The 13,900-nt window shown below is 36.8% G+C and overlaps 1 protein-coding gene across 5 annotated transcripts in view; it reads left to right on the top strand.

Annotated features, from left to right (window-relative positions):
- The window catches only part of cabcoco1 (ciliary associated calcium binding coiled-coil 1), a 33,628-nt gene extending 19,728 nt beyond the window's left edge, over nucleotides 1-13,900 (top strand). For 2 of the 5 annotated variants that reach the window (XM_066666408.1, XM_066666409.1), the window contains 9 exons: nucleotides 1,003-1,040; nucleotides 1,887-1,973; nucleotides 2,120-2,214; nucleotides 2,491-2,660; nucleotides 3,585-3,726; nucleotides 5,187-5,259; nucleotides 9,763-9,876; nucleotides 11,850-11,996; nucleotides 13,508-13,900. In XM_066666408.1, coding sequence (XP_066522505.1) covers nucleotides 1,971-1,973; nucleotides 2,120-2,214; nucleotides 2,491-2,660; nucleotides 3,585-3,726; nucleotides 5,187-5,259; nucleotides 9,763-9,876; nucleotides 11,850-11,996; nucleotides 13,508-13,591 — 828 coding nt within the window. In that variant the 5' untranslated portion in view covers nucleotides 1,003-1,040; nucleotides 1,887-1,970 and the 3' untranslated portion in view covers nucleotides 13,592-13,900. The remainder of the gene's footprint in view (nucleotides 1-1,002; nucleotides 1,041-1,886; nucleotides 1,974-2,119; nucleotides 2,215-2,490; nucleotides 2,661-3,584; nucleotides 3,727-5,186; nucleotides 5,260-9,762; nucleotides 9,877-11,849; nucleotides 11,997-13,507) is intronic. The other 3 variants (XM_066666412.1, XM_066666410.1, XM_066666411.1) reach the window with 2 other exon arrangements.

The raw sequence follows: 13,900 nt of genomic DNA, 5'->3' as shown, positions 1-13,900 counted from the left end.
AACCATTTCAACTCTTTCAGAAAATGCCCCGTTTATTCCAGTTACATATGCTTTGGTATTTGTTTCTTTATTTCTTTTGTTTGCACTTGAGAAAGGCTTGAGGGAAAAAGTCTTATTGGATATTATTCCACATAAAATTCCAGAAACGAACTGGACAAAATCATTCGCCCTTTTTCAAAATTGTAAGGAATAGGCTAATTGGATTTTAATTATGCAATTATACTTTAATTTGTATATATTGCCCTGTGGCAAGTAACATGTGGGCAGCCCACTTATTTTCTATATATGAGGCAGAATTTGTCTTTGTCGATAGCTGCCAGGATGTTTGGCCATGACTGTAGTCGGTCATGACACTTGGTTAAAAGGCCAATATCATTTTTAAAAAAATGTTTTCTCCCGAGGTCCACTTATAACATCAAGCTTTTATATACCAAAAAGTGTGGCAGTTCATTTTTACATGTCGTCTCTTTTTAAGTGAGGGAAAGGAAAGGCCTTTTCAGATGTTTAGCATGGATGACGTGAGACAGGGTGGAGGCAGTGTATTACTAGGGGACTAGTAATCCTAGTGATCCTAGACCTCTGATACTCCCAAAATAAGCTGAAGTGTGGATGCAGTGGTTCATAGCACATGTGTTTTTCAGAACATCTGTAATGATCATGGTCTCAGGTTTCAGGTTGCATTCCTTGAGACAGAAGTGTGCTGTGTTTAATGACAGCAGTTTTCTGAAGTACTCCTGCACCCATGTGGCTAATTTATCACAGTAGCACGATTCACAGCTTTGCCAAATGGAGACTGGGGTCCTGTGCATTTAAAGTTATCTTTTCAAAGTATCAAATAAGTGTACCTTTTAAATAATGCACCTTTTGAACTGCACTCTTACAAAGTTTGAATCTAGGGTTGGACAATAGTTCAGTATCAATATGTGGCAATATAATTTTTTTCAATAACAGTGATATGAATTTTTAACACATATTTAATATTTCACTATACATTATTTACAGCATCTGTGACTGACTGACGTTCTTCGCAGGACGCTGCCGTAAGTTAATTGCCCATATTTTTTTACGAAGTTTAAAGTTTAAAATATTAATATAGACAAAGCCAGGAGATATATGTTTGATAGTGATGTGTTTTGTTTGTTCTTGGCAGTTTCTTTGTGGCTTTTGTATTGTTCATATTGATATCGCAATTATATCGTATTGGCTGAAATTAAGAAATATATCGCGATATAATTTTTGGTCATATCATCCAGCTGTACGTTGAATATGAACTTTAGGTGTAACGTGAAGTGAACTTTTCACTCTTATTTTGCCCTTGTCTCAATATTTGTAATGAGTTTATATTTACAAAATACAATTATGTAGTCAGCCAAAAGATTAGAAATGTTTCTTTTATAATATATTTTGTTTTTTCTTTATCTAAAAAAACTATCCCAATTTTCCAGGAAAAACAGCTTGTATGTGACCAGACCACAATCCAGTAGAGCACTTTGGTGAATTTTAAAGTGGAAAATAAAGAAGAGAATAAGTCGGTATTGAGCAGCTAAAATGAACAATTCCTGAGGAATGGCAGAACTGTACACAGATTTGTACTACCCTGGAATAATCCATGCCAAAAACAAAGCTGATAATCTGTCAAATCTCAGGGGATTACTTTAATGTGTGAACCCATCATTAGTGTAGAGGGTTACACCACTGTCTTCTACGCAGAAGGCTGTGGGATGACTCGTTGTCCTGTGGTTTGTTCCCTTAACCACTCCATGTACACAAATAAGAACCCTTGAGCAAGACTCTTAACAGTAGTACAGGCTGACTTGCAAGTTTAAATGTAAATCACAGTTTAATATGTCAGTTACTTTTGTTCTATTCATTTTATTCTATAACAGGTCCCATTGTGCATCTACCAAGAAATGATTTTGCATTTTTCAGCCTAAAGGGCAGGCTATATTTACAAACAGGAAAGCACTACAATGGTATTTTTTTCAGCTTTCATATTAGTCAGTGTGGGGACTGTTATAGTGAAAATAGAATTTACATTAGCAGGTTAATGACAGACAGACAGACAGGTTCATAGTTGTATCTTGCTTAAGGGATTGCCTGTACTCTCTTTGTATAAAAGGAAAACAAAATTGTGGAGATGTTTCCTCAGTGGTCAATTCTAGCTCAGGACCAAATAAGCTTGCTGTTGGAGCTCACTGTGGACCAAGTCCAGATGTAAGTAAGCTACATCAAGCCTTAACAAGGTTTATATCCTGGCCTTTCAGTTTCCATTGATGGGTTAATTATATCATGTTAATGCAACAGGAACTTTTCAGTATTCATCTATCAATCAGTTCATTCATTTCATTTTTCACCAGTTGAGTAGATGAGTGTGAGAACACATTGTACAGACTATTCATCACATATTTTAAAAAAGTGTTTTTGTGTGTTTGTTTAAACAGGGCTAAACCTGTTCCCTCCCCTTTGCTGATTAATTTTTTTCTCCTTAAGGCAATTTGAGGATATTCTCGGTTTCAAAAAACATCAGACATGTTTAAAGGAGGCGGCCATCTTGGACTACTTTGTCGCAGGATTTTGGTGGGCAAAAGAGATGAACTTCAACTGTCAGCAAATCTCATTTATAATGGCTCTTTTACAACTGTTACTTGACAACCTGAAAGGTACATTTTAGTAGGTTGGATCAAGATATGTTTGATTACTTTTTTAAATTTGTAAATTTGCTCAGTCAGGATTGATTTTTATGAGGAAGCGTGAACTTATTTACAGTGGACTAAGTGAACACAGTGCATGCCTTAGTACAGATAGAAAAGTACAAGTAAATACTTTATTCCAACCAGTTTTGCAGCATTTCTACTTGTGCATTTGTCATGAAGTTAAGATGCTAACTACAATGTACCAAAGATCTTAATCAGAAGTAAGTTTTTAAAAACTAAGTAGGTTTTTACACTGTAGAAGAGAGGGCTAATGTAGCAGCTAATGCTAAAGACAACACTATAAAGCTAGTCGGTACCTCAAGATGTCTTGTGCAGATCTTTAACATATATATTAAAAAAAAAATTACATTTATGTTTATTATTATTATTATTATTATTATTATTATTATTATTATTATTATTATAATTATTTGCATCTAATATACATTTAATTGCAAATATAAGACGAAATATATTTAAGTAGCCAACCTTAAAAAGAAAAGTTACTAACAGTTATTATAATTGTTAGATAAATTTGTTATTTATCTCTAGACATGTGCAAAATATTTTCATCTGACATTGAAAAACTGTGATATTAGCATTTAGTTAGTTGATCTGGATTAAAAATGCTATTATCTGTAATTTAAATGTTAGCTTATTACAAGCTTAGCATCCAAGCACTCATCTGTCATATTAACTATGTATAAATATATTAGACAGCTTGTTGAGGCAATTAATAATCATTTAATTTTTTATATGTGTGTCTAGGGAGATGGGGTATAGAACACTTTCTATTATAATGTTGCAGAAACTACACTGCTGTTTTAAAACCTGTAGAAAAAAGGCTCAGGTGTATTTGAGCTCATTGCACCTAGTTTCACTTTGTTTCAGACAAGCAGATGCCCTTTTCGGAGAATATCAAGGCATTTACCCAGAACCTGCTCACCACCAGAAAGTCATCAGCTGACACTAATGTTAAGCCACTGTTTGATAGAGATCAAATCAAATCCATTACGGATTACTTCAAGAGCGGGTAATATTTCAGTGTTAATCTCACTTTGTTTCATACTGCATTGCTTTGAATGTGCTGTAATTATCTTTAAATGATGTGCTACCACGATGAATATAAATGAGATCATCCTTTTTCCACCTCTCATGTTATTAACCACTGTCAGGTCGTCACTCTTTTGCCTATAGTCAACCCAGCAACCAACAAATTGGATCCCTTTTATATCTTCCATAATTAACACTATGCATAATGCATGCACCAATGGATTGTTTAGCATGTAGGCTTCTGTTGTGCATAACAAGTGGCGCAGATATCGTCAGTCTTAAAAAAAAAACAACACCCGCAATGAGTGTGTCAATACAATCAGTTGGAATGAATTGATTTGTATACTTGCTTAAAAGCCCCAGGAACCTGATTTTTCTTTAGGCGTTCATCTGAAGCCCTCGTTAGTTCCAGGATCTTATTGGCTCTTTCCTGCAGTCTCTTAATGCTTTCATTGTGCTCTGAAAAAATGTTTTCTGCAGCGTGAATAACATGGCTATTGCTTTGCAGGACTTTTAGCCCCATTAATCTTTCATATCATATGCTGTAGGCTGGGTAAAATGACTTTTTAATTTGACCTAATTGTGCTTTTTGCTCACCTTGGGTAATTTATTTATTACATTTACTGCAATATTTTTGACAATCTGGCTTTTTTATAGATATACACATGGTATTTTAATAGGATTTGTGTTTAACCGTTATCTGCACTGTGTCCTTCACATGCTTCGTAAAGTTTATGATGTTTTGAAAAGGGCAAATACTGTGACTATTTGAAGTGCCTTTAGGTCCTTACTGTAAACTGACTGAGCACTATTTCTGACACACTGAGGAGTTGAATACAAAAGCAGTCATACTTTTTTGGGATTTGGGGAAAAAAAGAACAGAATTATCTCTGCTACTGCTTACAGTAATTGTCTTCAGACTTAATTAAGCAGTGCTATATGTAAATGAATATATTTGACGACAAAGCACAGATTAGATCTGTGGAACTGCTCTGTTTAATGGTGTTTTAAAAGACACTTATCGTAAAATGTAATGTAGTACACAGCAAGTATGTACACTGCTAGTGTTACATTAACACTGTGAGTGTAGTCCTGTATATTTTGTTGCTGGTATGATATTATATCATGGCTTGGGCATCAGTAAATTATATACTAACCTCAGATTTTTTTTACTTTCCTGCTAAGTATCTAAATATTTGTAAATCAGTGTAAAGTATTAAAATGAATTTCAACATAATTGTTAAATCATTATTGTCTTTACATGGTAGAAAGCCTGACACCCAGTGGTCAGATGACGCTAATGACGCTAACTTTTTTTTAAAAACACACATTAGAGCAGCTCCCCTCTGCACACAGCAGAGGGCCTACCTTACCATTAAAAAAACACACTAACAGTGTTTCTCATTAAGTCTGTTTGTTAAACTGTATCACGTGCTTTAGTCTTTTCCAGCATTACAGACTGTACCAGTTCCTCTTCACTCACCCAAGAAATGAGATGCTCCAAGGAATGGAGGTGATTATGAATGTGATATATGAATACATTTACAATCTTGCATTTCCAGAATGGAAAATTTTCAGAAGGAAGATAGAAAAGTACAAGTAAATACTTTATTCCAACCAGTTTTGCAGCATTTCTGCTTGTGCATTTGTCATGAAGTTAAGACACTAACTCCAATGTACCAAAGACCTTAATCAGAATTTGTAACTATTTCTATGTTATCTTCTTTTATGTTTGTTTATTTATTTATTTTTAAAACCAGAAATGCTACATCCAGTATTTATAACCCCTGAAATTGTTGCAGTTTTCCAAATTGGCCTGGTAATTTCTACCATGACTCAATGGTAGAGTCATAGATTAAAAACATCTGATGCAGTATTTATTTGAATAGTTACTGGTCAGTTACAAGGAATGGGTCAAACTAAAATTTAGGGAGAAATTTTAGTTGTACACTGGCTGCTCACAAGACAAGGCAAGGTTTTAAAGCCATAGTGACCACAGTGCAACACATAATAAAAAAACAACACACATTTTGTAAGCCACAACTGATCCACACACTGACAAGATCACCACCGAGGTCATCCTGTAAAATAATTGTTGGTAATTCTAGTACCAACAATTCAAGGCAGGCACTCCAGTGAACACTGTACAATGATTGTGTCCACAGAGTGTCCACATTTCTAAGGCAGGCACACACACAAAGAAAACTGACCTAACTTATACTAAAGCCTATTTGGATCAAGGAGAAAGCTTTTGGTTATCAATACAGCAGTTCTGATTACAATATGATTCAGCAGAAAACTATGATTTAAAACCCTCCGGCATCAGGTAGCCATTCTTTATTTTAACTTTCTGCGAGAGTCAGGGACTAGAGTGTTTTGAATATTGCTGTGTCCTTCCTGTCTGATGTAATCAGGATAGAAAGCTAATCATTTCCAAGCTCTTGGTTGTCATTACACTAGTATGAGGAAGTGTCTGAAGACGAAAACCTAAATAGAGTTACTGGGAAGGGCAGTGACCTGTGGAGATAGGCCAGCCTTTTCCTGTGTTTGTTTCCACTGATACACTATCTCTCTCTCATCCACAATCAAACACAGCTCACTTGCAAAGGCTTCTTTTTGTTGTTTTTTTTTTCTTTTTTCTTTCCCCCGACTCAGTTACCATGAACTGCGTTTGATGACAATAACTACTGCGCAAACGATCCTCCCCACAAAGACAGCACCACTGTTGTTTCATTCCAAATGTTGTAATAACTACTGCATTCCCATTGTCAAGCTTATGGTGTTGCATTGTGAAACACAGCTGTTTGATTTTAATCTTCTCCTCCTTTTAATGGCTTTGCAAGGAACTGTTACTGAAGCTGACTAACATATTGTGTGTTTGTTTTGGGCTTCTTTTTAACTTTCAGGACACAGATAGGCCTACGGTAAACTGTGGTAATTGCGCCTGGCAGAAATGCACAGTGACTCACCGGCTGCGTATAATGACTTGTTCAAATTCATTTATAGTCATTTTAATCACCATGCAAACACTGAGGAATCAGACCTTTTTTTTTTTTTCAAAAGCCAGAGCTATTTAGCCACTGGTTACTTCTAAAATAAGATAGCCCAGATGCGGCTGAAAATTAAAGCAACTGTAATTTGCTTCCCATTTCGCCTGAGTTGGATCCTGCCCCTCGTCTCCTCTCGCCTTTCCATTTTTGCAGGTGCCAAACGGCATTAATGAGAGCCGTCATCTCACTCTCTTTCTCTTTCTCTGTTTGAAATTCAGCTCCAGCCAAGCCCTGGCCTGCTTCTCAGCTGATTTGCTCATCCATTATTAACGTGTAATGATCATGTTGCATACAACACTTTCAAAATGTCAGACAGAAATAATATTTTTTACTCCGACTGGCTGTTAATATTCATGTTCACAATGCACAACGCCTGTCTTTATCTGAAACATGAAGTGGAATCTCGTAAAAAGCGAAAAACTCATTACATCAGAAATGCACCGCGTCAGAAGACAACCATCAGATTTGTTTAGTGCCTGAATGGTGCTTTAAGCTGCTGTGAGCAAATAATGATATTTGCTGTTGAGCATCCTGCAGTGAAACGAAGGTGGGGGGGTGGGGGGTGGGGATCAGAAACTAAATCTAGGTCAAGCACTGCACCACAGTTATAATGGGTCCCAAATGTCATATAATGCAAGCATTTTTTTTATTTGTTTTGATGGAGAGTTCAAAGCTCTGTTTGAATATTAATGTCCTCCTACCCCCACTACCCTTCGTTTCACTGGAAACATTTTAGTTGAACCAAGATGTTTAACAAATTACACAAAAGCATAACAGGACAATGAATTGTAGCAAGCGTTCTATTTTTGCCACCGCCATTAAAGCAATGTCACTGACGTTTAATTCGTTTATCGCAGGAGATGAAAAAGCATGAATCATGTCAGCGGGAATAATGTGAAGCAATAGAGTAATGAAGGCGCATTGTTCTTCTCCCTCTCCCTCCATTTGACGTTGTAATTATCCCCAGAATGTAAACCATAGAGCCTTTGTTTTTCTTATTGAGCTGAGTTTGGGTTCTGGGTAAAAGGCTTGCTGCCAAGTGAACTGTAAAAGCGTTCCAGCTAAATGATGAGAAAATTTAACTCAAGCAGTCTATTACAAGGTAAAATCTTTTTCAGAATTTTTGGGGACAAAAAAAAAACATTAACTTACTAGAAATCAAACAACTTTAAATGCTTCTTATACAGATCTCCACATTTTGTTTATTTCATTTCCAGTTGTTCATTTTTCAGGTGATATTTCTAAGGAGATTACATATATAGTTGATCTACTTACATAAGGATGTAAAGTAAGAAATGAAAAGGACATAAGTGAAGAAAATGGAGTTCAAATAACATGGGATAACCAAGCGAGAAATGGGCTGTGTCCCAGTTCTGTATTAATACTATACATTATATACTATGTAATAACCTTAATAGTATGAATTTGGTAGGCTAGTACACAAAATATTAACGTAAAACACCGTTTCTTACTAACAGGATGTGATGAAATGTTGCTATGACAACGCACATAATACCAAGGTGCAGTTACAGTGCTGTCCATCATTTCTTCGAAAGCTGAAACTCAAATATATCCACACTGTGGAGTGCACAATTTACGTTATCGTAAAATAACGGCCTCTGCACTACATTTGTACGTACAATTTCAGATAATAAAACCGTTTATATTCCGTATGGAATCTGCAAGTCCCTCTGTCTGTTACTTAGTACACTGTCTGTGTGTAGTAGTGTTAGATGAATAATCTGTAAAGTGCACTATGTAGGTAGGGACTAGGGCATTATATTGGACAGAACCATTTTTTCCCCAAACATGAGAAGCTTTTCTCTTTTTAGTTGTTTTTTGGGACAATAGAACTGGTTAGAATTACTGTTAAATGTGCAATAGACACAGCAACTTTTGTCTAAATCAGGTAAACTGTGTTTATGAATTTCATCTTTGAGAGCCAAGAGAAAGTGAAGCCCAACTTTCTCTTCAGATCTGAAAAAATCCACAGACATTTGTGTCCATCCTTCCACTGTGAGAATACAGCTCAACACTTGGTCTGAGAGGATGTGGAATTTTACAGCTCATTTTTACAACTTTATTTGTTGAGATTTTAATCAGCCAAAACGTTAAAGTACCCACCTTGTCTCAACTCTAATTGGACATTTTAGTAGTTCCACTTAATATAGAGTTGAGTTGCACTTTGTAGTTCTGGAATTAAACACTGTAGTCCAGCTGTAGTCACCTGTTCTTAATGGTCAGGACCACTACAAAGCGGGTATGATTTGGGTGATGGATCACTGCACTAACACTGATGCGTTGGTGGTAGTGTGTTAACATGTGTTGTATGTGAGAATAGTCCAGCAACCAAAAATATCCAACCAAATGCATCCCATGGGCAGCATCCTCTGTCCACCGATGAAGGACTAGAGGATGACCAAAACAAACCGCAGCAACATATGAGCTACTGTTTTCGACTTTGCACCTGCGACATGTTTAAAAATTTCAGCAGCACTGCTGTATCTGATCCCCTCCTACCAGTGCAACAAACACTAACACACCACCACCACATAAGTGTCACTGTTAAGAATGGTCCACCACCCAAATAATATCGATGGATGGTGAAAGGTGGATTACTGGCTATAATTGTAGTCACTAAAAGTGCACCTGTTTGGTCAGTGGAGGCAATACAATGGAAAATGAGTAGAAAAATGGAGGTCATTTTATTGTTATGGCTGGCATTATTGAATATGTGATTTTTATTTCATTTGTTGATTTCAGGTGAGTAATATGAGCTAAAGAAATAAGGGGTAATCTATATAGTGGTCAAATGGAGGGCAGTGTAATAAATAATAAAGATTTTAACAAGAATATAGCGCAGAAATATTTTGTAAGTGCACCATCCTTTAAAACGAATGCCTGGGTAATAGATCATTTTGATGTGATGTTACTGAAATGTTCAGTGGTTGTGTTTGATGTTGCAGAGAAACATTGAAGTGGTTAATGCAGGTGTTTTTGCTGCTCCCCTGGAGGAGGGCATACCATCTGAAGTGTACCTCCGCTACATTGCTCCCGCCCCTGAAACACCTCCCCCTCAGGTAAGAGGTTTGTTTATATTTCTCTGAGGCTGAGGTTGAGATTATTTGCACAAGAAGCCCAAGTGCAGCACTCATAAAAAAAAAAAAAACACATCATACTGACTTGATTCAAACATGTACATGAATAAACCATATGTCAACACAAATGCTGCGATAAGTAATTCAGCCGTGTTGACGTAATATATTTTATTCATGTGGGAAAGATGTACACGTTTGAATCGAGTAAATTCAATGCGTCACTTTGTTCAAGCACTTGTGTTGTTCTTGTACTACATGCTTGACTCTTTGGGCTTGTGATATGAGCAGTTAGCGAGAAAATGTGTTTCACATGTGAATCATTTTGAGGAGGAAACATGAATCTAGTTCCAAGTATGAGTAACATTTTTCCTTTTTGCTCACACCGTGCCTCAATCCAGCTGGAAAACACACCGCGCTCCGTAGTGAGGGAGGAGAGTGACTGTACTTCACAAACAATCCACTCTCAGTCCTCAGGCCAAAATTCCACTCAAAATCCCCTTCATTTTTATTCAGGAGCACTCTTTGATATGCGAACGTGTGTTTTCAATGTAAAAAATGGGTTCATATACAATATACACATGCTGATTTCTCCGGAAACAAGAGAATTAAACAGACACACCTGAAGCAGAACCATCCACTGCTGGACTGTGGGTTCTGTCCTTGGGCCTGCAGTTCAAAGCAAGGCCACGTGTAGGTGCTCTGCCTCCTTTAATAAATTCCTTATGAGGTTTTTCAGCAGAAGAACATTTCTCATCTTTGTCAATGACATATTAATCTGCGTTATTGCCTTGGGTGTAGTTTTTATTGTTATACCACATCTTATCTCTTCCAGTGAACAGTAACGCCACAATTATACATATGACTCAAGCGTTGTTTTTTTAGTATAGGCAGTTAATACATATTCTTCCCATGCTGAATTTAAATAATTAACTAATGATATAAATACAAAATGTGGCCTTAAAAGCAGCAAAGATTATTAAGATTATTATTATTATTAAGGTTATGATTGCTTTAAGTTTCATTCATTAATAAAACAAATACTTTAAGTGCCTATAACATCTGGATATAAAATTCCCATAAATAGGTACATTACTGCACAACAGTAAGAAACCATCATCTGCTATCATTTATTTCGTTTCCAGTCTAAACAGTCATTAAGTTATTCATTCATAGTAATTCATAGCCATTTCGTATGAGATTAGATTCCAGATAATCCACTTATATAAGGACGGGGTGGAGGGGAAGTAAAAATAGGAGTTTTCAAAACTAGAGTTAAAAAAAATAAAACGATCCACAGACAGAAGCTTTCACTCACAGTGTGAGTGTGCTTACCTGGCTGTGTCTGGCATAAAATTGCAACACAGATTGGCAAAAATCTAGATAATAAATCGTGTCTCGCTTGTAGATTCCAGGAGTCTGTAACTGAGAAAAGTATATAGAAACAAGGACATTGATTTGAATGTTGGAATTTACATTTCATGGTTTAATTTAAATGTGTAAATCTTCACGGCCAAAATGACCTCTTTGTTTCGAGATTTCTTGTTCATTTTATCAGCTCCACTGACCATACACTTGAAGTTGTACGGTTACAGACTGTTGTCCATCTGTTACTCTGCATAGTTTGTTAGCCCTCTTTCACCATGCATACTTCTCAGCAGAGCAGTGACATTGAAGTGTTGGTGGTGTGACACCTCATCCAAATGTCCAGCCAAAAAGCTATCTGTGAGCAGCGTGCTGTGTCTATTGATGAAGGACTAGAGAATGACTAACACAGAGTGTGCAGCAACAGATGAGCTACTGTCTCTGGCTTTACATCAAGGTGGACCAACAAGATGGTCTGTCTACTACAGTGGCTAGTGAGCGGACTAAATGTTGAAAACTCCAGCATCACTGCTGTATCTGATCCACTCATATTCAAATGTATTCTAATGTACAATGTGGTTAAACTCCTTCAGGAGCTGGAAGAATGTCTGGAGAAGCATGAAGAGGAACCTGGTGAAAGTGAACAGAGAGAGGGACACACAATTTTAGAAGACTTCAGTGTGGAAGATGTGAGGGAAGTGCTGGGGGAAATGACCAAAGAGATGCTAACAAAACTACAGGTACCCTCCTCCTAAATATGGGATGTAAAATGTGTCATACTGCTTTGTTTTTGCATCTGCAAATGTCCTCTTTAAAATTCTGCAAATGTATTTAGGCAAAAATGCCAAATGGAGAAGCTTCAAAGTGTTTTACTGAAAGTATCACATCTTGAGCTCATACCTTCTCTTAGACCTCCTCCCACCGAGTGATTATGCCAAAAAAGGAAGGAAAAAAAATCTAATATTAAAACTTGAGTAATGATCCCCAGCTTAATATCATTGGTATTCTCTGCATAACATGGACTACATTAGACAGCTCCTGGCAGATATTCTGATTAATTTTACGGTAGACTTAAGGTGGAATCGAATTACAGGGTGTGCTGCGGTTGCAGAAAACAATCCCATTGGATTGCTCAATTGTGTCACTTGTGTTGTGGCTTTTCACAAGCCAAACATTTTGGCTTTCAGACAGTAGATAAAAACACAGGCGCACATATTCATCTTGTTGGGATTAATCATTGTACAATCACTTGAGTCCACTGGCCTAGTACATTGAGACCTTCTCTATCCGCTCTGATAATTTATATCATATGGCAGGCAGTCTGTAAATCTGGAGGTTGTTTTGTAAGGGGCTCGTGTTTGAATGATCTGCTGTAAGCCCGGTGCTATTTCCATCAATTCTCCTGAGCTTATCCTACTTTAATGTCTGCGGAAGGTCAATTACATATTTCACTCAAAGCCAAATATAGCCTCGTGCGAAATGGCTGGTAAGAAATCTCAAGTAGCTCACACTGACTGCCTGTTGTGTGTTTGTTTGTGTTTTTTTTCCCTCTGTTCTCATTTGTGGCTCGTCTCTCGGGAGCGTGTTCAGTCATTGAGTAGCATGCTTAGCATAACTGTGTGCTCCAGCTAGTTTGAAGCGTTTGATTTTGATGTGGATTAAGTCTGCCACTAGAACCGCTCTTCTTTCTCCGTTGAGTGAAGCTTAATAACATCCGTTTTTTTCTTCTTCTTCTTCTTCTTCTTCTTCTTCTTCTTCTTCTTCTTTTTCTTTTCCTTTTTCTCTTTTTTTTCTCCCTCTCTGGGATATTTTAGTTGCGAAAGTTCCCAGGAGTGTCATAACTCATGTGGATCTCATCATACCTTATATGGTAGAAACTCTGAATAAGGCAAATGCTGGAAATGCTGTGGGTGACTTCCCAACCGTATTGTTACCATTCCAGATGTGCACTGGAGGCATTTAATAGGCCGGTGTGTACAATGAGAATCAGGGAAAGGAAAGTTTACTCCCTCCCTATTAAAGATTAGGTCCCTGCTTTTTAATGTTTCCTTGCGGTAGACGTGTTTGTAAACTGTATATACAAGTATGCAGAGTGCACACTGCTGTTTTTTTTTTTTTGCAGAGAGTGCACTGTGTTGAATCAGTAACCTCAGTGTTCATGACAGCATGTCACCAAAGTGTTTATCCCAATGACTTCAGGCTGCTGGTTTTGGAAGGTTTATGAATGTATGCATTCTTGTGTGTCCCACAGGCAGAGTTCACAGAGAAGCTGCGAATTCAGGAGGAGTCCTACACCTCCAGGTTAGACAGCCTTAAGAGCGAGGTATCGAAATAACGCTCTGGAAGACCTGGAGGAAGAATTTCTTCAGTTTCTAAATATTTAAAAAATTTAAAAAATTCAGTATTAAATAATCATAATAATAAAATAAATAAAATATAACTATATATATATATATATATTACTGATTTAATTCATGTCGTTACTCTTGTCACAGGAGAGCTGTCCTAATTATTGATCTGTGCTAAAGTCAGGACAGTTATGTGTTTTATTTAGTCAAAACAACCACTGGTAATTCATAATGTATCATATTTATTAGTAAATATTAAGACTAAGTATTAAAATGTTATTAAAACGGGACTCATT

The sequence above is a fragment of the Hoplias malabaricus genome, chromosome 3 (assembly GCF_029633855.1).
Source record: "Hoplias malabaricus isolate fHopMal1 chromosome 3, fHopMal1.hap1, whole genome shotgun sequence".
NCBI classification, from domain to species: domain Eukaryota; kingdom Metazoa; phylum Chordata; class Actinopteri; order Characiformes; family Erythrinidae; genus Hoplias; species Hoplias malabaricus.
Note: the sequence above shows the minus strand (reverse complement) of the source record. Positions and strands in the feature narration are given on the sequence as shown.